At 35.6% G+C, this 25,483-nt stretch overlaps 1 protein-coding gene across 10 annotated transcripts in view; it reads right to left on the bottom strand.

Annotated features, from left to right (window-relative positions):
- Positions 1-25,483, bottom strand: part of SOX6 (SRY-box transcription factor 6) — a 375,115-nt gene that overhangs the window by 162,408 nt on the left and 187,224 nt on the right. For all 10 annotated transcript variants that reach the window (XM_080344873.1, XM_080344876.1, XM_080344872.1 and 7 more), the window contains one exon: positions 15,659-15,748. In XM_080344873.1, coding sequence (XP_080200999.1) covers positions 15,659-15,748 — 90 coding nt within the window. The remainder of the gene's footprint in view (positions 1-15,658; positions 15,749-25,483) is intronic.

Here is a 25,483-nt window from a genome sequence, read left to right as displayed (position 1 = left end):
AAGGATTTACACTTATTTCAGTGGGCTTTGAAACAGGTCCATTGATATGTTCATTAATAATGGCATTAGGTGGTCAAAATTGGCAGCTTCAGGCTTGTAAATCTGAATATTATTCTAAATTTCTTTCATAATCAAACAGTTATAAATTGAAAGTGCTTCTTATCTGCTACACACAACCTAGTAATCTGTAAAACCAATTCAGCAGAACCTATTAATGCTACAAATATGAATTATCGTAGGTCTTTGGAAATAACCACAGCCTCACTGTACGGGTAGGAAAAACAAAAACCAAACAAGTAAATTATGCTCGTTGTTCCTGCAAGGTTTATTTAATAAATAAATAAATGAACTGAACACATTCTAGAACAAATTAGAATTCTATGACAAGTTTGTCATGCTCCTATGATCAGTCAAGTTTTCTAACTGCAGAAAAACCTCTTAATTCACATCAACCGTAGCACAAAGGACATGGCCTACATTTGCAGACTGAAGTTCCACACATATTCTAAGAGTGTTCTGGCATAATTGTACTTTAACCACAAGCATGACTATGTTTAGCCAGATGTTTCTTAGAAGCAACTAAAAGTAGAGTTGGAAATTTTCTTAATTCAATTTATTTGTATACGTAGTTGATCACAAACCAAAACATTTAACACAGCCCTTCGCTACAGAATCACTGCTAATGAAATTCTTCACAGTCCCATGCCAGAGAGTGGTATCATGTTATTTTTTCGTGCTTATATAGGTATTCTACCCCTCAAATAGGATCACCCAGAATGAAAACATAAACATTGCCTACTCAAAAGACATAATTTAATATTCAAAGGCCTGAATTTAGGCACAATTTTAAGCACAGTCTAAAGATAATTCAGAATAAATCTTGAAGCACTGGGAGCATGTAGGAAACACACGGAGAGGTTTTGAATTCCATTATAACAGCATTCTAATTCAATATATTATACATAGACCTGGGATGCATTTAAGAAATCAGGATCCCTTAACTCTTCTCTCCTTGAGACAATAGAGCATTGTCTGAGTTGCATTTTCATTACTTTATTTCTACAGTGACTGCAATTTCAGCATTATTTTTTCCTCATAACAAGACACTAAAACGAAAACCACAAATGAAGAAGGAGCAGGGAAAACAAATTTCTGCTGAGACTTCTCTCTAATGGTTTTGAAAGTTAATCACCTTCCTTTTAAGTGTCCTATTAAAAAAATGAGCTATGTCTAGAACAACACACCTATTGCAAAAAGATACAATGTTTCTGACGTGTTTCTCAGAAATTACATGAGCGTAACTGTGATGCTGACATACTGCCCACTAAGATTAAGGCTGATTGTGACTGCAAAATACTTTTGCACTTAAATAATGTATTTTATGTTCATTTGCCCTCTATTAATTTTAAATATACACCAAAATTTCAGTCTGCCTGCATCTGTGAACATCTTGGGTATTTTTGTTTAGGTGTCTCTGGGACAGGTTTTTTTAAAGGGATTTAGGACTCTTACTATTGCAGGTAGATCTATGGCCACATTTTTAAAAATGCGTTAAGTATCCAACACCCACTGACTCAGATGATGTCTTCTATGCTATTTTAACATAAGAGGTAGCTGTGTCTGAAATGCATAACATCACTTTAAAAGTTTTCAGTTGATTTTCATCTGAGGTGGTTCTTTGCACAGTGAACACTAGAACCATGCAATATCTTCCTAAAAGATGCTGTGGGCTCAAAGTTTCATACAGGCTCAAGGGTAGACTGGACAAGTAGTTGGAAGGGGGGAAGCAAGATCTCGGTGACTGATACAAAACTAACAAACCACATCAAGGTCAGGAAATCCTTGGAAATGAAAATAGTCAGAGGCTGGGATAATGTTAGCCTGAAAGCATATTCTTTCCCTGTTCCTCCTTGTTCCTCTGTGTCCATTTATGATTACTGCTGGAGTCAAACGGATGTTTGGCTGTTTTTATCTTTTTATACCTGTCTTGGTTTTGGCTGGAATAGAGTTATTTTTCTTCCTAGTAGCAGGTATAGTGATGTGTTTTGGATTTAGTATGAGAATAATGTTGGTAACACACTGAAGTTTTAAGTGTTGCTAAGTAGTGCTTGTATTAATTCAAAACTTTTCAGCTTCCCATGCTCTGCCAGAGAGGAGATGCACAAGAAGCTGGGAGGGGGCACAGCCAGGGCAGCTGACACAGTGGCCAAAAAAGGATATTCCATATCATATGACGTCATGTTCAGTATATAAACTGGGCAGGAGATGGAGGGGGGGCAACTGCTGTTCAGGAACTGGCTGGATATCAGTCAAGTGGTGAGCAATTGCACTGTGTGTCATTCATTCTATAAAACTCTGTATTATTATTATTATTCCTTTCTGTACTATTAAACCACCTTTATCTTAACCCATGAGGTTTACCTTTTTTTCTGATTTTCCCCCATCCCACTGCAGGGCATGAGAGAGAGAACGGGTAGCAACTTTAGCCCTTCGGATACAGTATTTGATGACTTTATATAAAGATTTGTTTACTCTGTATAGGAACTCATACCTATGGGCCAATCAACTGTCTTTCCTTAATGTAAAAGTAGCTTCATTTACTTCTCTGATGTGCAACACCAGCTAGTGAACGTGAGAATCTGGATCTGTGTGAAGGTTTGTATACACAGGCTTAGAGCTGATGTATTTCAGTCAAAACCCTACATTGCTCACTTTGAGTTTCACACAGATAATAACACTAGCAGAAAAAGGTTTTCAACTGCACCCTTATAGCTAAATTCTAGCATATAACTTAATATGTAACAGCAAAGATTAGATTTTTCTGCTCTTGTGTACATTGAATGTCCTGCATTTAGGGGACCTCAGCATCTTACAGTAAAGCATAGCTTGCAGTAAGCTTGCAGTTATACCATAAACTCAACATATACAAACAAAAGTCCATATAAGAAGATCAGCTTGCATAAGAATGAATACTAATCTGACATGCGAAGACAATACAGAAAATGCATTTATAAGGCAACACTCAGACACACGCATTCACGTTTATTTCCCTATGTGAAAAATTAAAGATTTTTACTAACTCAAGTACTCAGTATTGCTTTAGGTATTAATTCAGTGTATATACTTTAAGAGGAGTGACTTTCACAGTTGCTTAACCAACTGCACAACCCTACGCCTGCTATGACATAGCTGACACTAACAAAAAAGAGCACTACTGCAAAAGCCTCAATAGCTATGCATGGCAAAAGCATTACCTAGTTTACTAATTAACCTTCTAATTCACACAGTATCATTTAACTATTTCCTATCCTCTAGCTGTCAGACAAGAACATTAAATAAATACCATATATCTTGAGTGCACGAACAACAGAAAATGAACTCTTTCAGAAATCAAATGAAAGATAATATGCTAGTTTTGTTTAAAAAAAAAAACAAAATACACACCTCTCAGAGGTTGTTAAGAACCATCACAGAAACTGGGTCTATAAATGTTACCATTTTTAATAGTAGCTGCAGACTCAGCCCTGGCATTGATGACACCAGCTGATCTGTAGGATCTGACTTTGGTCAGTGAAGAACAGTGTTCTCCCTGTACAGATCATGCTGCAAATGCTGGAGTCAGCCTACTGCAAGGGACACTTTGCTCCTTTGCTAAGACTATTTCACTAAAACAAGTCTAACAACATTCATTTTCTTTACATAAGACTTCAGTTTTTCCTCACCTCCAAACTTGAACTTCATATTAATTTTGATATTTAATGCATTCAAACATTTTACACAGGCATAGCTCTCACTAGGTACCTTTCTTATGGTAGATTCAGCTGATGTGCAATTAACATCTATATTTTGTCACAGGTGATATAATTATCACCATAGCCCTTCCAATAGCTGTAACTGTAATTCAGAAAAGTGTTTTTCTCGGTGTTTGCTAGCACAATAAACACGGAAGGGAACAGGAAGAGGAAAAATGAAAGAAGAGACTTGTCTAGCTGTGAAATTAACCAAACTTTAGCTCTGTGCATCCGGGTCAGCAGATGGAGATTTCTCACTATGGCCCACCAACGCCAGCTCTTAGCACCAAGTGTTCGTCTTTGTCTGATGGTGGGATATGTTATCTGAGAGTATGCAGAGAGACCCAAAGTGCCTTTTTCAATCACTGTTATCTTGAAAAGTGGCAGACTGTAACCTGATAGGCTAAAGTATGTCTTTTTAGAAAAATCCTTACATTTCAGAAGCGGGCACCCCCATCTACAGCTGAAGTTTGAGACACCCAAAATTACATTATAAAACCCTTGGAAGGTGAAGAAAACAACAACAAAATAGAGAAGAGGGTTAATTAATTTACAAACACACCCTAATGTGGGAACCCTCTATTCACTACAGCCCCTAAAAGAAAATCTGCAGCCATCCTGTGACTAGTACAGAATCTCAAAATACATAGGCAAATGTATCCTGGCACAAGAATAATGCAGTGAAGGTAAAAAGAAGTTATTTCAGTTACAAGTTAAAAAGAACTCTGTGATTCCTAATGAATCTGAATTTAAAAAAAAAAAAAAAAAGTTGTGCCTATTTCATTTTCTTTACCTTCCTTAGTAAACCTCTGTTTGTATTCCTCTGATGTTACCAATCAAAACCTGAAGCCTCTGTAAGAGGCTGTACAACTGAAGTTGTACAAACCTACAGAAAATCTCTGTACACACTGCTTTTGAAATCCTGCAACCTGAGTACACCATCTGCATTTTAACAGGAGGTTTTGGTTTGGTATATGTAAAAAGACTGTATACCAGCTTTCAGAGAGAACTACAGTCATCTAGTAAACAGTTACATTAATGATCAAATCCTCTAACTAAATTTCAAAGTATGGTGAACCTTGTCTACAAATAATTTTCTGATCTTAGGGGTTAGAACTGTGATCTTATTTGCACAGAATACATTAGGGTCATATATCAATCTACAGTATTTCCAAGTCAAAACAAATGCAAAGACGTATCTTCACACATAGTAGTATGTTTAAAAATGTTGGAAATGTCAACCACTTACATACTTCCATATTATCCCTAATTAATACAAATTGCATTTAATTTCACATTTAGTAAAACATATTGCTGCCCAAAATAAGGACTATAATTTTTATCAGCAATTATTATTACTGATGTATCAACACAATTATTTAAATTCAATGTATATAGAGGCAGAATCCATGCAAGCATTTACAGTTTTTGTTCCCTCTGTGCTTCTTCCCTAATTTTTGTGGCTTGGAGCTCCTCCAGATGCTGTCTCTGACTTTGTGGTTTTGTATTTGAGATCCCATCTCCTGGTTCATAGCATGCCTTGACTGACAAATGGATTCAGATCCGAAAACAAACAGCTACCTGTATATAATGTGCATCTGACAGCTGCGCTGCTAAGTTTTCCATTTGTGGTGAACCTACTGTTTCAGATTTTACCCATTTCTTGGGTCTCTGAGTCATTGTGTTTACTGAGCTATTCAATAACTGGTGACATATGTGATCTCCACACTGCGAGCTGCACTTCAGATTCAGAGGATTTTCCTTTTTTCCCTCCCCTTCATAACCTAAATTATTTAAAAAACACCACCAGGTTTTATATTTCTAAACTGATGTGCCTCCTAATTGAATGCAGAACACTTCCAAACTATTTTCCATTACAGGCCCACTTTTTTTCTGATTTTAATGCACAGCATAATACCTTCATTGGCAGATTAAAATTGTTTGACTAGAAGTAAAACCTATTATTATATGCTTTTTTAGCGGTTTTGTCTTGTATAATGTAGGATGAATTATGTAAAACATACCAAACAGGATACTCTACAAGCTGCTACTTGCCTGCTGCAAACAATCACAGTTTCACTGATAGACTGGGACTTAGCATCTTAAAATTCCTGTGGAAATCAAATGCATTTTAAGTATTGAGTTTGATTATTTAATCAGACAACTTGCATTTTGCCCTGGCTAATTTGGAAGGCTGATAATATTTTACTCATAAAATAATTATGCACCTGTTGTGATGGAAACCTATTCAAACAAATCTTAACAGATGCGAGGATTCATTTCCAACAGGAGTGTGTTAGCCACTTATTACCGCTATATTTGGGCAACTAATTTTAAACAGCTATTGAGCAGGTCTCAGCTTAATCTTGTATAACTCTTAAGGAACATTTATGACAACATCAATAACATTAAACTTTGTTAATTCATATAGACACAAACTAAGGTAAGTATTAGGATATGTAGGTCACACTAACCATATTTTAAAGAAAAATGGGTAAGAAAAAATATGTATCTAATAATAGGATTTCAGTGTGAGAGCTACTGACAAAGAATGATTTCTGATCAAGATGCTTGGGTATAAATTTGCTAAAAAAAGAGGGTAATATGTATGATACACTCATAGCATCAGGGCAGGCCATGTCCTTAATAGATTTCTATTTCTTTTTCCTCTGTTCAGAAAAATTTCCTATGGAAATTGTTTCAATATAGCTATCTCATTTTGCTTTACAGTTTGTATATTCATATTAATTGATAAGACCTCATCTTTTGAGTGGTTTTGAAAATTTTCTCTACTGACAAATCATGCCATAATCGAAGAAAAAAAAAGGGCTGGAGAGAATGGAAAAGAAAGAAATTATTCACTTTACTTCAAAATAAATATTGAGGGGGAGACAGAAGGCACACAGTGAATTAAGACCAATTCACATGGCAAGTAACAGAACAGGATCATTAATGACCTGACTGGAGCAAGTCGATTAGCCTGAAATCACTTTAATAATGGCAGGAGAAGGTGAAAACAAAGAAAATGAGTCCAGTTTGGCTAGATCTGCCCTTTGGCAGAAAACTGTCGGATATCATTGGTCAGATCTGAAGTGAGGTGAGTCAGTTAGACAAATCAAGACCTCTTGTAAAAAAATACCGAGACTTAACCTCTTCCAAAGGGTCAACTTGTGTAGAGAGGACAAGAACAACCCTTCTTGTATTTCTTCTTCTATTTCTCATTGAGCTAAGGCTTTTGAGGCAGTGGTTGGGTCAGGTTGCACTTCATATTCTTGCTGTTCTCAGTTGCATTTGAGTTTCCCAAATGTGTTTGTACTTCATTTTTTCCTGAGTACCAATGCTATGTCCCTTAAGTTTTTCAGATGACATTTCTGATCCACCTCTGAGTCCACAGTTTGTGAAGTTCCAAATATGGTATTTTTACATGTGTCTTAAGAAAAAAAAAACAAACAAAACAACTGGCATCTCCGATATCATTGGAATGGTCTCATTACCACGAAATATCCACACATCAAGACCTCAGTTCTTATTAATTGGTGCCAAAATTTGATGTTGCTCAGAGTAGGGATATTTTGTGCTAAAGGTTTCTTTCTGAATTAACTGCAGAGAAGGGTGATGAGAGTGACTAAAGTGCAGAACAGCTTTCATCTATGGAATACATAAATATATATTTTTACTTCTTAACCTGGAGAAAAGACAACTGAATGCAATGTAACAGAGAAGATGAACAGGGAACAACTATTCCCGTCCATTATAATATAAAATGTAGGGGACACCTACAAGGTACTAGGTTCAAATATACAGCATATTGTTAACTGCTAAGCTTATCCCCATAGACTCTCCAGCTGTCTATTAAAGGGTTCAAAAGGAATTGGACATGCTCATAGAAGATAATTCTATCAAGGACCATTAAACCTGAATGTACCACCTCTGAATCAGGAAGCCTATTAATCAAATTTTTTTGGAAAATGGAAGAGTAAGTTGAGGAAATATTACTGTATGTTTGCCCTTTCCTTATGCCCTTCCCCACATTGTTCAGTATTCATAGAGACAGAACACTACAGGATAGTGTGGTCTTTAAATCTGACACTAAAATCAAAGATTTCCTTAATATGAAACTCCTGTAACAAAAGACCGATGAAATACACCTACAGGATTCCACAGAACCCAAATCAATCAAAAAATTTCAGTCCTTTCAGTACTGTACCTATGTGCATCTTTCTAGATAGATGCTTACATTCATTAATTAGAATTTTACTTGATATATCTACAGCAACAAAAAGCCAAAAGCACTGAAGCATGATGAAACACAAGAAATAGAGCTTCTGCTCTTGTTGTAGCAGTGCAAACTCCTACACATGCATTTGCTTTTTCATATGAAGTTGTATGTTTGTCTTCAGTAGGACCTTTATTTTGCTGAAGGTGAGGGACTTCAGTCAAAAGAAAATTTGCCACTGACATCCAGTGTCAGAAGAGAAGGTCTTAAGTTCTAAGTAGTGATACACTTCTTCAACATAGAACCCTTTAAACCACAGTTAAAGACTCTGTACTACAGGAAAAAATTACTGATATAATGAAAATTAAAATTATATATACACTCAATAACAACCTTGCAACAGAAGAAAATGGCAGAGTTTTGAAGAAAAATGAAGAAAACATATTTCTAATTTTTCAACCCTTTTTCTGCTAAGAAATTAATAGCATTTGAAAATAAACACATTTTAATACCATACATTTTCTTGTCACTATTTGTACAAATGAAGAATGGATCAAATTCCAGAAATCAGTCTTTTTGAATCTGTCTAATAAATGTATTGCTGTTTCAAGTTCCATATTATTAGCATCATTATCCTTCTTTTTCTTTTTCTCATGAACACTTGATACTAGTTCTTAGTACACTATTTGGGACACAGTTCCACAGAACACAGCATATAAGTGAGCCGCCCCGTGGATTTCAGTGGAGTACAGACTCCATACATTTAGCTCTGAATTGTTAAGTTTAGAACATACACCGGTAAAGTAAAAATTATACAGATAAATGTGATTGCGGTAAGTAATAAATTATTTGTGTGCCTGGAAATATACTGCATACGTCCTGGTTGATGTTATTTATAAAATGTATTCAACAATATGGAGAACTTGATTTACGTGAAAGGTTGATTACAATGTAATTTATAGTTGTGGAGTTTTAAGAACTGGAAATGCTAATAGTCATTAACTTTTAACATTAGAAGGAGGCATGATTGTGATAGGTGCCACTGAAATATGACCCTCTGATCAAAAGACCAGGGTGACAAAAATGTTTACCACTTTTTCTTTTTTTTTTTTGAGCTAAGTACAGCTTCAATCCTGCCAAGACTTACATGTACATAATTTAAATAATAGCACTATGTACAATGAGCAGCTTTATTCATTTCCACAGAAATACCCTCTGTGTGTACAGTTTGGGGTATGTCTATTTAAATCCAGAATCTGGAGAAAAGTATTTCATATCAAAAAATGTCAAGATGGCATAAGACCATATAGATTAATCTAGTTCATGCTAGTGATTAGTCTAACTAATGATATCAGTACCTTAATCATAACAAATAGATACAACGTGGCATGGTATGTTTAACCAAAATATTTTTCTTTTGGAATCCATTACCTTCTTCAGGCAAATCAGTCTAAAGAGTACGCAAACATTAACTGCTGAAAGTGCTTAGGAAATATTCAGTCATTCAAGACGGTACCACTTAATTTAGAAGGTCAGGTTAGACCTGGAAATGTAGCTTTTGTAACATATTACACAAAATGCTAATGACTTGACAAATGGCAAAACAAAAATATTTCTCTGATTTGGAGAGCTACAACATAAAGCTAAGCATATCACTTAATTGGATCATGGTAATAAATACATTGTGAGAAACCTTTATAGCCCGTGGTATCCTTCTAATCAGGACCAATTTCTTAATGACTTGGGTGTGGGGGTTCTGGGTTGCATTGTTTTGGTATGTTTTGTTGGATGCTTTCATTGGTTTCACTAATTGGAACCAGTTGATCCTTTTTTCCTCTGTATTGATTTTTTAAATCCTAGCAGTTAACAATATTCTAATGTATCATAACACTTTAGACCTTAATCATATAGTGGGGCTTTTGCTTGTAGCTTTTGTTTGAGTTTTAATTAAGAAGACCTTGTGTCTCAAAGCCTGAGCTGGGTTTTTAATTGCTAGTATGTATATCACACAGACTTCAAAAGAAAAAAAAATATGTTTATAACAGAAAGCACAAAGGAGAGCTTTGAAATGTCTATAGCCATACAAACTGACATAATTAAAAACCTCTGAGTGCCTCTGTGATATAAGATTTATATATATTTATTTATACATATTTATAAGGCAAACTGTATTATGCCCTTAGAATTCATGAGAAAGAAATTTCAGCAATTATACTGAGAAATAATTACTGCAAATCCAGACTACAGTGTTGGTCAGGGCTACAGGAAAACATCAGATTTATTTATCTCAAAACGGTCCTCACATTTGATATAACGCACCAAAAAACACCCAAAAGCTTATCTGTGAAGACGAATTTTATAAAATGGAGGCCAAAATAGCATTTTAAAATGTTTTGTAAATCATGCATATTTTAAGAAAAAATGTAATTCACTGTAAAAACACAGAAGCCATCACTTTCTCGAGGATTCGTTCATGCAGAACGCTCTCCAAGACTATTCCAGAAATGGATAGTGTTAAACTGCCAGATTCAAACAGTTGTGCCTCACTCTTCTGTTCCAGTCATTAATGTACACACAAAAAGATTCTTCTAGAAAACACCTCTTTCTGTCTCTCCTGTGTTCTAATACCAGGGGCAAATACAATTTGCAGTATTGTTTATAGTGTATCTTACAAGGAGACAATCAAGTGGGTGAAGTCGCTTCATTTTACTAAATTCAACATTTCTTATAGGAAACGGGAATGTTGCCTCCCACCTCTCCAAATATTTTGAGGCCATTATATGTACAAATTTGCTGGTTTTGGCTATGATAGACTTAATTTTCTTCACAGTAGCTAGTATGGGGCTATGCTTAGGATGTGTGCTGGAAACAGTATTGATAACACAGGGATGTTTTCATTATCACTGAGCAGTGCTCGCACAGAGTCGGGGCTTTTGCTGCTTCTCACTCCATCCTGCCAGCGAGTAGGATAGGGGTGCACAAGAATTTGGGAGGGGGCACAGCCAGGACAGGTGACACCAACTGACCAAAGGGTATATTCCATACCACATGATATAATGCTCAGCATATAAAGACAGGGGAAGAAGAAGGAAGGGGGAGATGTTCAGATTCATGGTGTTTGTCTTCCCAAGTCACCATCACATGTGATGGAGCCCGGCTTTCCTGGAGGTGGCTGAACACCTGCCTGCTGATGGGAAGTGGTGAATGAATTCCCTAACTTGCTTTGCTTGCCTGCAGGGTTTTGCTTTACTTATTAAACTGCCTTTATCTCAACCCACGAGTTCTCTCACTTTTACTCTTCTGATTCTCTCTCCCCTCATCCCACCGAGGGGAAATGAGTGAGCAGCTGCATGGTGCTTAGTTGCTGGCTGGGGTTAAACCATGACAACATGGCACATGAAAGGTGAGCTTTAGGATCTCTTCAACAAAGTAGCAAACATTAAAAGGGAAGGAATAAGCACAGGAAACATAATGCAAACAGCCTTCCATATTGGGTAAAGCCACGGATATCAGTCACTATCCTTCCCAAAATAAAGTATAGCGTACAAAGCCAGCATGTGACATTCAAGTCACAATGCCTATAAATATAGATAGTTCCAGTTGTAAACACCACCAATGGAAACCAGAGAACTAACCTGCAACACAGTAGCTGGTGACCCAGGAGTCACTCTTCTACGAGACTGCTAGACCAATTCTGACCCTTTCATGATAACATCATTGCTTAAGTTACTTAAAGACTGACCTTTCTTATTTGATCTTCAAAGACCCTGCATGCTGAGAAAGACCATTGCAGGCTATTTCAGTAGGACAACTGCCTGATGCATGCAAGACTATGCTATTCCAGAGATTTATATTTGGAACAGAAACAGAAAACTTAAAACAGACTCTGTATAGTGATAAACGATGATATTCTGCCTAGCTGTAGCTGCTGAAGGAAAACTAGATAACTAAGCAACAGAAATACATGCAGCGAGGGAGGGTGAGCACAGAACTCAGTGCACCCAAAGATCTGGAAATCTAGATAAAAGTCCTCCACCACTTTGTTTATTCAAATACAGGATAACAAAAACTAGAATGAACAGTATTTCCTGATACTAATTTTAATACAAAAAAAAAAAAAAAATGCTGCAAGAGCCAGACATAAAGCCTAACAAATTGCTTGTATACCTTAATTAAATGTATTTGCATGCACACAAAGGCAAAAAGCATACAATCAAATTATTTGCATGGGCAGATGTGGGTTTTTTTCCAGGTGAGTAGGTCATTTAACTCAGCTCAACTGCTTCATAGACCTTTGAAAATTTGACCTATGTGTTTAATTTATAAACATATCAAATGAACAAGCAGACTTATTTAACCACTGGAATTTGGCTACAAAGCATTCTGCCAAATGCTCCTCTGAGTTTCATGGAACCTCCCTGAAGTCAATGGCTTGTTTGGCTGGAATTCAAGGAAGAATCTGGACCATTATCAATAACTGAAATCCTAATAAAGAAACTCAGAAAAAGCAGTTTTACAAATGAAGCACACTATGCAAGAGTAATTGTGAACAGGAACAATCCCACTGTTTGTTACTTTCGTATTGGCTTCTGTTGTTTGAATTAATAGATATAGTTTATAATTATATCTTGATTAATGCTATTGTGTTCTAAATATAGAAGGTAAAACAAGAAAATATCATTTTTATTTGTTTCTCGCAGCCAATTATCTTTTCTTCTCATCTATGTGCTTCCCAAACATGAATAGAAACAGTTTGTGTCAGTGGTCCATTATTTTTTTTTTCATCCTTTTTTCTGGCACTGATTCTTAGTGAACTGCCTTCCCACAACCACGATGTTAGACTTTCACTCAAAGTGGGGGGGTTGTAGTTGTGCAGACACAGGGGAAGAGTAAGTGCTCAGGTTATCCTTAACAAGAACAACGCCTTCTCTCTAAAATAAACAACTCCCAGTAACAGTCAGTGCAAAGAGCAGTTCCTCATAGGACCGCACCTCACTTTCTTATAATCTAGATTTTTTTCCCTAGTGACCTCATTTATTTATTTTTACTGCATAGTTTCATGTCTTTAAGTTAGACTCCTAGTACTACGAGTGGAAAGCTTGCACAAAAGCAAAAAACATCAGCTAGTTAAATACATTTATTTAGAATCTAATGGAAAAGAAAGAAAAATATATTTGACCTCCCAAAGATGCTACATTTTCAAAAATAGTTCCTCCAGACCTCAGCAGACCCTGCCAGTTACCTAACTGGAAATTCATTCAGCGCTATGAAAATAAACCTCATGATTTGGAAATATACACCACCTTGAACACTGATAAGACTTTTTTTCTTAACTATGCTTCTTTGAAAGATTAAAAATGCTCTCAGTTTCCCCTGCTTTGCTGTATTTCCTTCTTGTAATCTGGTTTTCATGCTGCCATGGGCAAGATTGGTGTTGGTTTTGTGGGTTTTATTTGTTTGAGCTTTTTTATAGTTGGCTGGTTGGGGTTTTTTTGGTTTTGTTTTGGTTTTGGTTTGTTTGTTTGTGGTGTTTTGTTTTGTTTTCTTTCTGAGATGACTTAAGGCACATAAATGCCAATATAATTTAATACCAGGCTATTAGGTTGACAGTGATTTTATCAGCTAAGTGCTGACCAGCCTGGAGATAGTGGCTGGGCCACCGGCTTGGGACCCAAAAGGAAAGGAGTCCTCCTCCAGACCTGCCACTACCCCTGCTATGGAACTCTGCACATTGTTTTCTTCTATAAAACAACACTGTCATTGTCAAGAGGTTTGAATACTCTAAGCATAAAGCAGGACATAACAACAACCATCATTTGTCTTCCACGTTTGTATATGCTTTTTTGTATTTTTGCCTGTTTGTGAAAAATGTTATAGGCAGTTGCAGCAGCAAAGATTCAGTATCGGGTCTTGCGGAAGTCAATGAGTGGTGGAGGGGAATATTGCCCACTGAAGGACAGGGATGAAACACAGCAGGTAAGTTGTGGAAACGAGCTGAATGATGGCCACACATAAGTCTGGTGAACCCAATCAGGTGATCCCTTCTATACAGCCCCAGAAAAGGTAGCTGCATGAGCTGAAAATTCTTGCAAATCTGAGTAAGAATGCTTTGTAGATAGATGAGAAAAGGGTTAGGAGCAAGAACTCTACCTGTTCACTGTTCAGGGAATATGTATACTAAGAAAATAGGAGGAATAACAAAAATCCAGAAAAAGCAACTTTTTTTTTTTTTAATAAATGAAAGCTCATGAAAAAGCTTTTGATAGCACTCTAGTAGTTTCTATTTAAAGACTAGCTATATTGTGCAATTAATGGACAAACTAGCCTCCGATGTTTCTACACTATTAAGAGAAAATATTACTTTAAAGAGAATGTGATTTCAAGACATAATTTTGTTGGATTTTATTACAGTAAATTTTGGCGTGTTCCTGTAAAACTGCATACTATATTTCTGCCACTGACATTACTATAGGATTTCCTACCTGCCTAATACATAAGTGTTGCCATAATTCTACCAAAAAAAAAAAAAAAACCAAGAGGAGAATCCAACAGATTTTGGTCCTGAATCAGCTAAATGAACCAATTATAACTTACTTATTTAAAAGGGCCAATTTTTCATCTTTTTGTGTAATAAAAAAATTGAACTATCTTAAGTTGCCTTGGTGGAAATGTAAAGTGCTAAGCATCAATATTAATCAAATCAAATAGTTCTGTTTCATTGTTTGTTGGGGGGGGTGGGGGCGGTGTTTGGATTTTTGTGTGGTTTTGTTTGTTTGTTTGTTTAACTGGTAAAGATTTGTTAATATGATGCACATGATTCACTGTTTCCACATATTTGTAGTTGCTATTTAATAAAATAATACCAATTAAGAGAAATAAATCTTAGGTACCTTGTGTACTCCTCAAACATGCCTTAAGACCCCTTCTCACAGAATTAAAAAAAGCACCTTTTCAATTTGTTGCTTAATCAATAACACCAAATTTCTTCTCACTGAGAAAATCCATGGAAGAGTTGACGGGTGGGGAAAAGCCCTTTAAGTTTTCTACATAGTACTTAATTTTCAAGAGAGTTCCACTTTTATGAGATTGCTTGTTCAACAAATCTTGAAAATACTGGAATATGCAATAAAATTTGCACCGATTTCAGTAGGTCCCAAATTTCATCTAGAGTTGCTCATTCTCCACAGGAATAGCAGGAATATAAACTTTTTTTTTTCTCCAGATTTGAATCAAGGATTTAGAACACTAATCACACAACTACACCCTTTTATAATCTGAAAGCAGTTTCTACATATGGTTTATCCAACTGGGAAGAAATAGTACCAAGTACTAGTAACTCCATGTTTTCAAGATGTTTGCTCACAGAGGTATATAGCTACTGTCAATGAACTAATGTAACTAACCTGGTGTTAGTGAAAAACATAAACTTGATACTGCCTATAACTGATTGTGACACATTCATATTTGTTTATTTGGCAGATGCATCCATCATCTCAAAGATGAACATTACAAAACAGGGTAACTTGACTTGAAAGAAAAAAGCACCCTCAGGTTATGATTGTTGCTATTATTTTTTCTGAACTTTAAAAAAATCCTCAATCCCCTTTTTTAAAGTCTATGCAAATGTTTAAAATTCGATCTAGTGTGATACCTTTAATTTCTCCAAGGAGATCACTTGTGTTTAATTTTTCCATCTTCTCCTTCCAGTCTTTAGAAAGTAGCTTTTCCACGCAGGATGAATCTATTAAGAAGCAAACAAACAAAAAAAAGTCAAATATATTCTCACACATCAGGAAAACAGGTGCCACCTTCATTTTAAAACTGTTTTCCCTGTGCTAGTTGGTCTATAGTTTCAAAGGGAAATGAACTCGTAGCCAAACAGAGATCTCATTTAACTGCATTTTAAATCCAAAGTAATTCCACCGAGGTTAATGGAGTTACTATGAATTTAACAAGGGTCTAATTGAAAGAAAAACTTCGTTCAGGATTTATGCATGCTAACTGCCAATTTACATGCATAGATTGCCAATGTATATACAAATTCTGTATTTTTCATTTGAGAATGATTGTACACTTGAAATTATACATGAAGATTTAGAAGCTTTTCTTGAAATTTGGCACACAGTGACATCTGAAACCCATTTTTATACCCATGTCAATGCAAAAGTTATTCATATAATGTCTCCATGGAATTCATAAAAGCATTCTACATATTGGATGTTCGCAGTATCAGAAATTTTCTCAGTACTCTATAAACAACATTCAATGATTAGAAGATGTGCTTTCATAATGCCAAGTTCAGAATACATTTCAAATCTTTGCCCCAGTCTGGGAGGCTTTCTGTAGGCAAAACTCTCACTGAAGCCCTCACACTTAGGAGAAAGCAGGAGACTGGCCTTATTACGTTTCATGTGATCAGCCCCCAATTCCACTAGAAAATTTGGTATTGGGCATAACAGACTTCAAATTAAACTAATTTGCTCTGAAGTCTAAATTACACAAAACCTTCCAGATAACTTACAAAAGGTGACTTTTAAGATGGAAATTCCTATGGCTGATAATGTGATCCAGAGCTTTGTGACTTTAAGAACCGCAATTCAGATTTATAAACAATTATCAAGAAAACTTTACACGCAATTGAACACTTAATTTCCCTTCCCAGTTAGTAATAGCAGAATCTCCATTAAACATTGTGCATTTACTTTCATTGGTACAGACTCATCAACAATGTCTATGCTCAAGTCCCTGGAAACCCTTAGGCCCAGTTTAGCAAGCCATCAAAACCATTATTTAAATGCAACTCTTTTCTGAAAACGAATCTTTGCGAAGCATGTTCATTATAAGAGTACATATCACTCTGGGCGGTGTTGAGCACGTTATTTCTTAGTGCAAACACTGGGAATAGCCACACACCTTAGCCTGTTAGAAACTCTCATAGCAAACTGCCGTTTGTGTTAGGAGGAGATCAGTTTACACTATGCTTTCTAAATAACTAATAATGTTCCAAATTTTGAGCAAGGTTTGCACTGATCCCACTACAGTCATTTAAGAATTAACACTGGCATGTACAAGAAGGCAGAATTCAGCCCGACATATCTTTTGCTAAATTACTGGCAGATTAAGGCCAAGTCATGGCTCAGATTCTCACGTCAGCAGTCCCAGAGAGAGAAGCACTCACACAACTGAAAACTAAAGCAAAAAGCCCAGATTAAGAATGGCAACATAGACCGCAGCAGGTAACAGTTTATTTCACCTCAGAGGATTCTAGAAATACTCAAAGGGAGGAGAACCATTCAAAGAGGTCACAGAGGAGGAGTTAAAGATTTAGGGAGAGGTTTAAGGAAGAAAAAGGTAAAATTCACATTCGCATCACTCATTTGAAACAAACGAAATCCGAAAGCCAGTTGAAAGCAAACCAAACTGTAACTACCAAAAGATCAAAGATCAGGTTTTAATTGCAATACAGTTTCACCGGGTAAGCCTCCGCGGAAAGACAACACAGCTCATAAATGTTTTTGAAGTAATATTTCAGTAGAAAAGCTAATTTATTTACTAATTATATCTTTCTATGAAAGAGACAAAATTAAGGAGCTGTAAGTTGCAATAGGCAGTGTTAAAATACTTGTTATATAATAACAATTTACTTTTAACAATAACAGGCACTTATTACTTTTATGAGTTCTGGCCTGATAATAGAAGAATCAAGAAATAACCATCAATTATGAATAGAACATTATAATTTGTTCTTTTTTGTCATATCATCATTTGTTTAAAAAGATGTTTCTGTGTTTCTCCCCTGCCAAAATTTCGGACCCCTCATCTCTGAAAAAAAAAAGAGCTTTAGAGTTTTGCTTTGATGATTGCTAAAGGTTATGTATTCCGCTATTTTTTAATTAAGATATTCTCCTCAATTCATACATGTAAATTAGAAAATAAAGAAAAAAAAGAAAATATCACAGGAATTGGTAAAATACTTTCCTCAAAAGCAGTAAAGCAGTTGCTTTATTTCTTCTCTTATTATTCTTAAGAACAGCCACACTTATCTGTAGTGGTTTTACATTACATGAGGGCAAAACTGTATTTCTAAAGACAGACTGAGAAAACACTGCAATAGAAAAGAGGTCTACCTGTGCACCTTCTTTTTGATATAATCACATTGCTAGACACAATATTTATCTCTAAAAATGCCTTAAAAATTCCCTAAGAAACATTTATTTAAATAGCTCTATCTCATTCAAACTCTGTGTTATAGAACTGATCACACAATTTATAGCTACTGTATTTTGTGATTGGGAAGATAACAAAAATGCACAATAAGCCTTTTAGTACACGTTTTATAAAATTGTAGAAATAAAGATTTTGAAAGTCATATAAATTTTCAATCAATGGGTTTATTCTGCAGCCTTTTTAGAATTTAAAATAGTGATATGTGTTAAAGCTCTCTGGAGGTCCTTCACATTAGACATGAAACTATATATAAAGGCTTATACTTGAAAACTGTGTCTCCCTTCAAGTTCTGTATTTTGTGTTCACAAACACTCATTTTGAAAAGGTTTGTGAATCAGAAAGGGAGGTTTTTTTTCTTCTTTCTGTACTGAAAATTAATTTTTACAAATATACAAAATCTACAAAGATATCTTCTGACACTGGTAAAATGTCTTCATCCATATTGATTCATTTTCTGATTTGATTCATTACAGAAACAAAACATCGACTCGGAATCCAGCACTGAACAGTGAAGAAGCCCGAATTCACATCTGCACTGCATCACTCTCCCTGCGCTGAGCCTGCGCTTCAGCACCATTCCCAAGCCTTGTGGATCCTGACATTTTCAAAATTCAGGGGTATTCTTGTTAAAGACAATTGTGAAAGAAGCAAAGAAAGAAATTAGCATTTATACATTTTTAGCTCTTCTCACTGACTTCATAAACCACAGTTGGGCTTATGCCGCAAAGTAGCATATTTTCTACTGACACAAGCAAGATCAAACTCGTGAAGTTGCACTAGAGCAATTTATTATATTAACAACACACAGCTTCTCATCCTTTATATTCTTATCTTGTGAACTAGGAAAGATTTTCTTTCAAGGACAGCAGACAGGTTAAGTATAATTAGACTGAGATGACTAAATGAAATCACTGAGTATTATTTCACATCACAGTTTATTACATACTTTGTATCTGTGTAATTTTAATTGTGGACGAAAGGAGTTTAAAGTACTGTCAGAATCTTGTTAGACATGACAGTTTTGCAAAGGTGAATGAGAAAAGGATGTTAAAAGATAAATAAGCAGGAAACAAAAAAAAAAAAAGACGAAGGAAAAAAAAGCCTAGATGTTAGATGAAAAGGATCTCTCCAGAATGACAAAGCATCGATGAAAAGAATTAACATTTGTCCATTGGGTAATCAATCAGTCATGGAATGGATGGAATCCAGCTCTTTGTTGCACAACCAGTGATGAAGAACGAGTGTGTTAGCTATCACAGCCAAGCTCTCAAGTTCTTCCAACTGAAAGCAAGTCATCTTGTTCCTATCAAGGATAGCTTTTACTTCTTGTCTCTTCCTTACTCTTCCTTTTTTTCCTTTTTTTTTTTTAATTTCACTTTTACAGTCTTCAACAAGTTACCAGCTCCAGCTATAGCTTACATGAATACTGTATGACCTTACAGTGGCCTGCACCTATCCTTATCGATTCGGGGGGGTTGTTCCTTTCTTTTTCGCCTTTTAATTCACTGAAGTAGCCTCTTATTACTTTCTTTGAAATACAGATACAAAAAAAAAAAAAAAAAGAGCGTGCTTGCTGTGTGTGTGTTTTTGTTTTTTATGGTAAAGTCATACATAAAAGAAAGCCTAAATGTGAGAGTGCAGCAGCAAGACTTCAAAGCACTGACTGTCAGACATTATTATTTCAAATCAGCTTTGACTTTTTGAGACTTAATAAAACACTATAGTACAGACTGGCATATTTATAACACCTATGCCAGTGATCAACCGAACTGTCGTATCCTTGCTACTGTGCAGTGCCTTGTTATTTCTTTTATAATAAGCTTCCCTCAAAACATGTTGTAACAATACTGCAAACTGATAATTATTAATGATATGAGTTCTAAAACATGACTTGTTTTGCATACAATTCTTTCTGAATACATACATTACTTTGTGACAGAAGACAAAAGCACATTGATTTATTAATAATGATTGCAAATGCATAGCAAGTTCATAAACAATACAGAAATATAATTCAGTCAAAGGTATAGGTGACATATTTCTACACACATCTGAACTGTTAAATCTCAAGGAAAGGCACTGGGAAAGACGAGGTAGAGGATTCAGAAGAGAAATGAGGCACACTACAAGAGAAACTCATAAAACATGACCACATCCTCAGTAGGAGGACAATAAACTCCTTTTCTGCATTTTAGAACACTACTACAGAACTAGTGGCACCTTTGTCTCTATTTCAGAACTGCAGTCTACACTTATACCCCATTACAATTTAGTAGCTATTGGTAAACATAAAAAGACCATATTTTGCAAGCTTTGGGACTACATAACAATATGCAAGTTCCAGCATCTCTAGTGTTCTATATCCTCTAAGCTACTCTCAGCACATTTATTTGCCATCAGCTCCACAGGACAAAAGGTGTCCTTTGGATGAGCCTTTGTTGAATGCCTCATTCAAGTCTAGATCATGAGAAAAATAGCACAAGTAGAATTACCCCGTCAGCATCTATGAAATATTTGTTAGAGAAAAAAGTGTTGGGGGGAGGGCTGTTCTTTGAAAAGAGATTAAATATGATCATGAACTCCTTGGGATGGACATTTGCGTGCTTACAAGGCCTATTCCACTGGATTCCTAATACAGGAGAAGAGCTGCATCTTTCCCCTGAAACCAAATAAAATAAGCTTTAAATAAATACTACAGTGGCTACCATGCAGTTGCTCTGCTCCTTAATGCACCTTTGCACATCTCACCCCATGCCCCAAGTGATTTCTTCACATGGGTGAAGCTAAGGACCTGACATTTAAATAATAACACAATCCAGCATGCATCTGAAAGAGAAAGATTTGTTTCAGTATTCTTCATTGAATATCAAATCCTGTTTAGAGTAGAAAAATCTAAATAAAATCAGTACTCTACAAACAGTCCTGAATAAAAGGCAAGTATAATTTAGATTTACCTTAGTCAGTGTTTGTTACTTTTATTAAACTAAAATGCCAGGTCCATTGGTGCTATTATTAGATCCATTCATAAAAAATGTGAATTATTCAGAAAATTAGGTAATTTTTTTTTGTTTGGGGGTTTGGTTTGTTTTGGGTTGGGGGTTTTTGTTTGTTTTGGGTTTGATTTTGTTGTTTTTTTTTTTTAATCTGGTGATGAGTTTTAATATGTCTGTATTGAGACCTTTGATTATCTGATCCATCTCTGAGTGCACTACAACAGCTTGCTTCCATGCCTTTTGCAAGTTCACAGCACAGCAGATATCCTTAAGGTAAAGAACCACCTAGCATAGATCTATATTAAAATATTTCTAAATTTTTGTGCTTCCTAGTATATATTTTTAAATTATATGCAAACTCTAACATTTTGATATCAAAAGGGAAAGCAAAAGGTTAATTTAATTCACTTTGAAAGAACACAATTTTATAATCTTCTAACAATTCAAAATTAAATTAAGGACTTCACATTTACACGCATGATTTGAGAAATAAAAATATTATATAACCATGACTATCAGAAACTTAACTGTTGGATGGTACTATCTATTCTTTTTTAATCCGAGGATGTAAAGTTTGTGTAATGTTACTAAAATAGATTCTTTGTTGCCATAGTTACTTTTTTCTTATTTCAAACACAAATTATCCTTTCCTGTTTCAATAAACTTTAAATAAAAGAAAAAGAGACAGCAACAATACAAATCTAATAAAAAATCAGCCTGAAGGCTTAACATCCATAGTTGCAATGTACTGCGACTGTCTCTTGCTCATAAGCAGATTGGCTTCAGTCTTGCTGGCAGGGGAGAGGCAGGTCAGGGGAATCTCATCTCATCCTCCTCAATTTCCATATTGTTCTCCTATGGTAATTAATTATCACGGTCTAACAGAAAATTAAAATATAAGGCATTTCAGACACGTTGTTAACCAGTGAACTGATTTCTTTGGCCAATTTTTCAAGATTTTCTTGATTGAATAAGCTTTCAAAAGCCAAATTCTTGAATAACAAAAATACAATCACAAAGCATAAATGAGCAACATGATATTTAGAACAGGAAAACCTGCTAATTCCTTTTGCTACATTTACTGCAAATTAAAAAAAAAAAAAAAAAAAAAAAAAGCCCAAATTCTGTATCTTGTTCCTGCCATCAAGGAGCCAAGTAGCCAAATAATCCTGGCCAGTCGCTTCCTCCCCCCTCTCACATCGACTAATTTCTATCCACCTCTTTGTCTGCCGTGGCTATTGAGGCTGTGGCATTTCTGGCAAAGGCTGCGTGTCCCACCGGGGTTTTGTTGAACACCTAGCACATCTCTGATCATGAGTTAGAACTTGGTTCTGATTCTCAGTGCAACCTGTAGGCAGTACTGTAAAACCACCAAGAAAAAAAAAGGGGGGAGGGGGTGTGTGCAAAGAAGCCTTCTTACATACAATGACGTGCAAAGGCGGCCAGCTCACAGTAGATGTTTTCTCGTAAAAGCAATAATGGAAATGTGACTGAGATCTGACTACCTAACTTTACAGTTTTCTTTAGGACAGGGAACCAAGCGAATCTGCCAACTGCTGTACATTTTTTCACAGTTACAAGATTTCCACAATATGACAAAATTAGAACTATAAGAGCTTGGAGAGCTCTCTTAACTTTTAATTAAAACTCTCCAAGCTCACTAAAAATAATTAGGCATTAAAATGTTCTGGTTTTCGTCTGAATTCATTTGCACTGCTTGAATGGTCTAGATTTTGCATGAAACAACAGACATTCTAAACAGAAACACTGGAATTTAACTGGGGGTGATTTCCAGACCTGCTTTCTATGATGTGGCTAGTGGGAAAAACTGAAGTGAGGCTGTAGCTTGTACCAATTCTGCCTAAAATGGCTTGTTTCAACAGGAATTCTCTAGTGCAAAGAGCTTTCGCACTGAACAGAGTACACTCTGCTCAGTGCAAAACTCTAGATAAAAAGCAGTTTGAATTTCATGGAAAGAATAACCCAAGATACAGTTCTGACCTTTATTTTTATTTATTTATTAAAAAGCAGAACCTTTAACCTTGCAAATGTTTTTGTTCTCTTAAAATAACTCATACAATGCTATATGCCACACTATTTTTAGAAAAGCAACAAGAGAAAGCATGCTTTTCCCATACAGCAGGGCACTGATATAAACATCAACACAGATGCTCTGTGAGAGAGCGCTGGACTTCTCAAGCACTTGATCATTAAGGAATGCACCAACTGTTTTAGATAATCTCGTGCCAGCTCCAATTCTGCTCCACACTCCCCTTTGGGAGTGGCAAATCTTGTCCTGCTCCTAATTTTTCATTTTACTCACTCCTCCATTCTTTATTTTTTTCTTTCCCAGAACAGAGGGAAAAAGGCATTGTGTGCCAAGCAATGCAAGACTAGAATCACTTCCCCAAACAGAGCAAAACTTTCAGACAATTAACCCTCCCCTCTTCTTTCAGATAAATTACTAAGTATAAAATGCAATCTGTTTCCTTTGTTTACTCAATATGAACAATTTGTAAATGACTCAAGGATAAAATTCAGAAAATGTTGTGCTAAATTAGAACCATTATAAACATGCTAATGACTGCTCAACTAAAACATGCAGGATCAGTGTGAAGAAATATATTTAGTTCCTGTGAAATACAGTTGTATTGCCTCAGAACTATCTGGTCACTTAATTGTATATGATTACTTCAGGAAAATGTTAATTTCATGAACACTGCACTAGACGATACACTATGTATGTCAAAAGGAGCTTTCTCAAATGTCAGTGTAATTGCACGGATGCAATGTTTTGGTGTATTAGTAGAAGAGAAATGTCTTTTAAGTCTCACAAAATTACACGTACATTTAACTCCTCCACTTAAAGTTTCCCTTCCATTATAAGCTGCATTTTACTCTGAGATTGGCTGTATTCATTGAAGTATACATCATTGCTTAATTTGCATTACAATGATAGTAACTGTATACTATATGTAATCACCTATTCTCTAAGTATGTGCACCTCTATTTACTACCCAAGTGAACATTTAATATTGGAAAGAGAGAGTCTTGGACTTTACACAACAGCAATTAGGAATAGTCAGGAAAAGGGGAGCACAATTTGCCTAAGATCTCTGGCCAAAAGACTCCATAAACTGATACAATGAAGGAGAATGATATACTTATTTTCCTGTTTCTTACTACATATCAGCAAAGTAACAAAATCAATAGGATATAGAATATTTGTTATTCTGCAAAAGAAAGAAGTTGCGTTAATGGAAGCAGATCTCAAAATCTTCATTATTTTTCTTTGCTTCCACATCTTTATATCTTTCTGTATTGACCAGCTCTAGAAGATCAATTTTTTTTCCTCAGGGTGGAAAAGAAGAACAGACTAAGATAATATCTTAGCTAGAACTCATCAACATAGCTCCATCAAAGTCTGCTTAGTCTTAAATAGACTTGAAATTTCTCCCAATACTTGGCTTGATTATTCTTTCTCTTAATCTCATACCTCTATTCCTTGTTACAGTGCTTTTATAACCCTAAACAATTCACTTTCATCTTTGGTATCCACTCTTTTCAAACACTTGCGAGCTGAAGTGACATTCTTCTCATTATTACTTAAACAGACTATTGAGAATTTAATCTTTAAATCTTTCTTTGTTAAACTGCTCTGGAAAAAAAATGTGTCATATGGCCTCTAGACATGCAGCGTCTTTCTTTTACAAATGAATTTCCCCAGTAGCTCAACAAGTTGTACACTGCATGTCTGCCTGTGTTCAGCTACATACTAAACCCACTCATTGGACTCATCATATTCAAGGCATAGGGGCAGGTTTTATTTTCTTTTAACACTGCACTGCTCTCCCACGTTCTCATACCAAGCTGAAGCAAGCGGAAAATCCTATCTCAATTCAAGAAATTATTTGGTAGTACAAATAGGCATTTATGTAATTGCACCTTCTCCTGTCAAGTGCAATGCCAAACGAGCACTGTATCATTCAGCAAAGCAGAAATTCCATAAAATGACTATGGAAATACTAGTAAAATTTTGGGGGAGTAAAACCATCTCAAACAAAAGAAAAATACAAAAAAAACCAAGCGTGGGTAACCTACTTCACACCTGGTTAGTTTGCGGGAGGATGGGGACTGATGGGACTTCCTGAAAAGCAAGAAAAATCAGTTTCTATTAAACTGATTAATGTTCCTCGGAAAATTTGTGGCACCAGATGATTTATGAACAAAACACAGATGATTCAAAAGACCTCTAT

Source organism: Nesoenas mayeri (genome assembly GCF_963082525.1).
Source record: "Nesoenas mayeri genome assembly, chromosome: 5".
Taxonomy (NCBI): domain Eukaryota; kingdom Metazoa; phylum Chordata; class Aves; order Columbiformes; family Columbidae; genus Nesoenas; species Nesoenas mayeri.
This window is presented reverse-complemented; position numbering and strand designations above follow the sequence as displayed.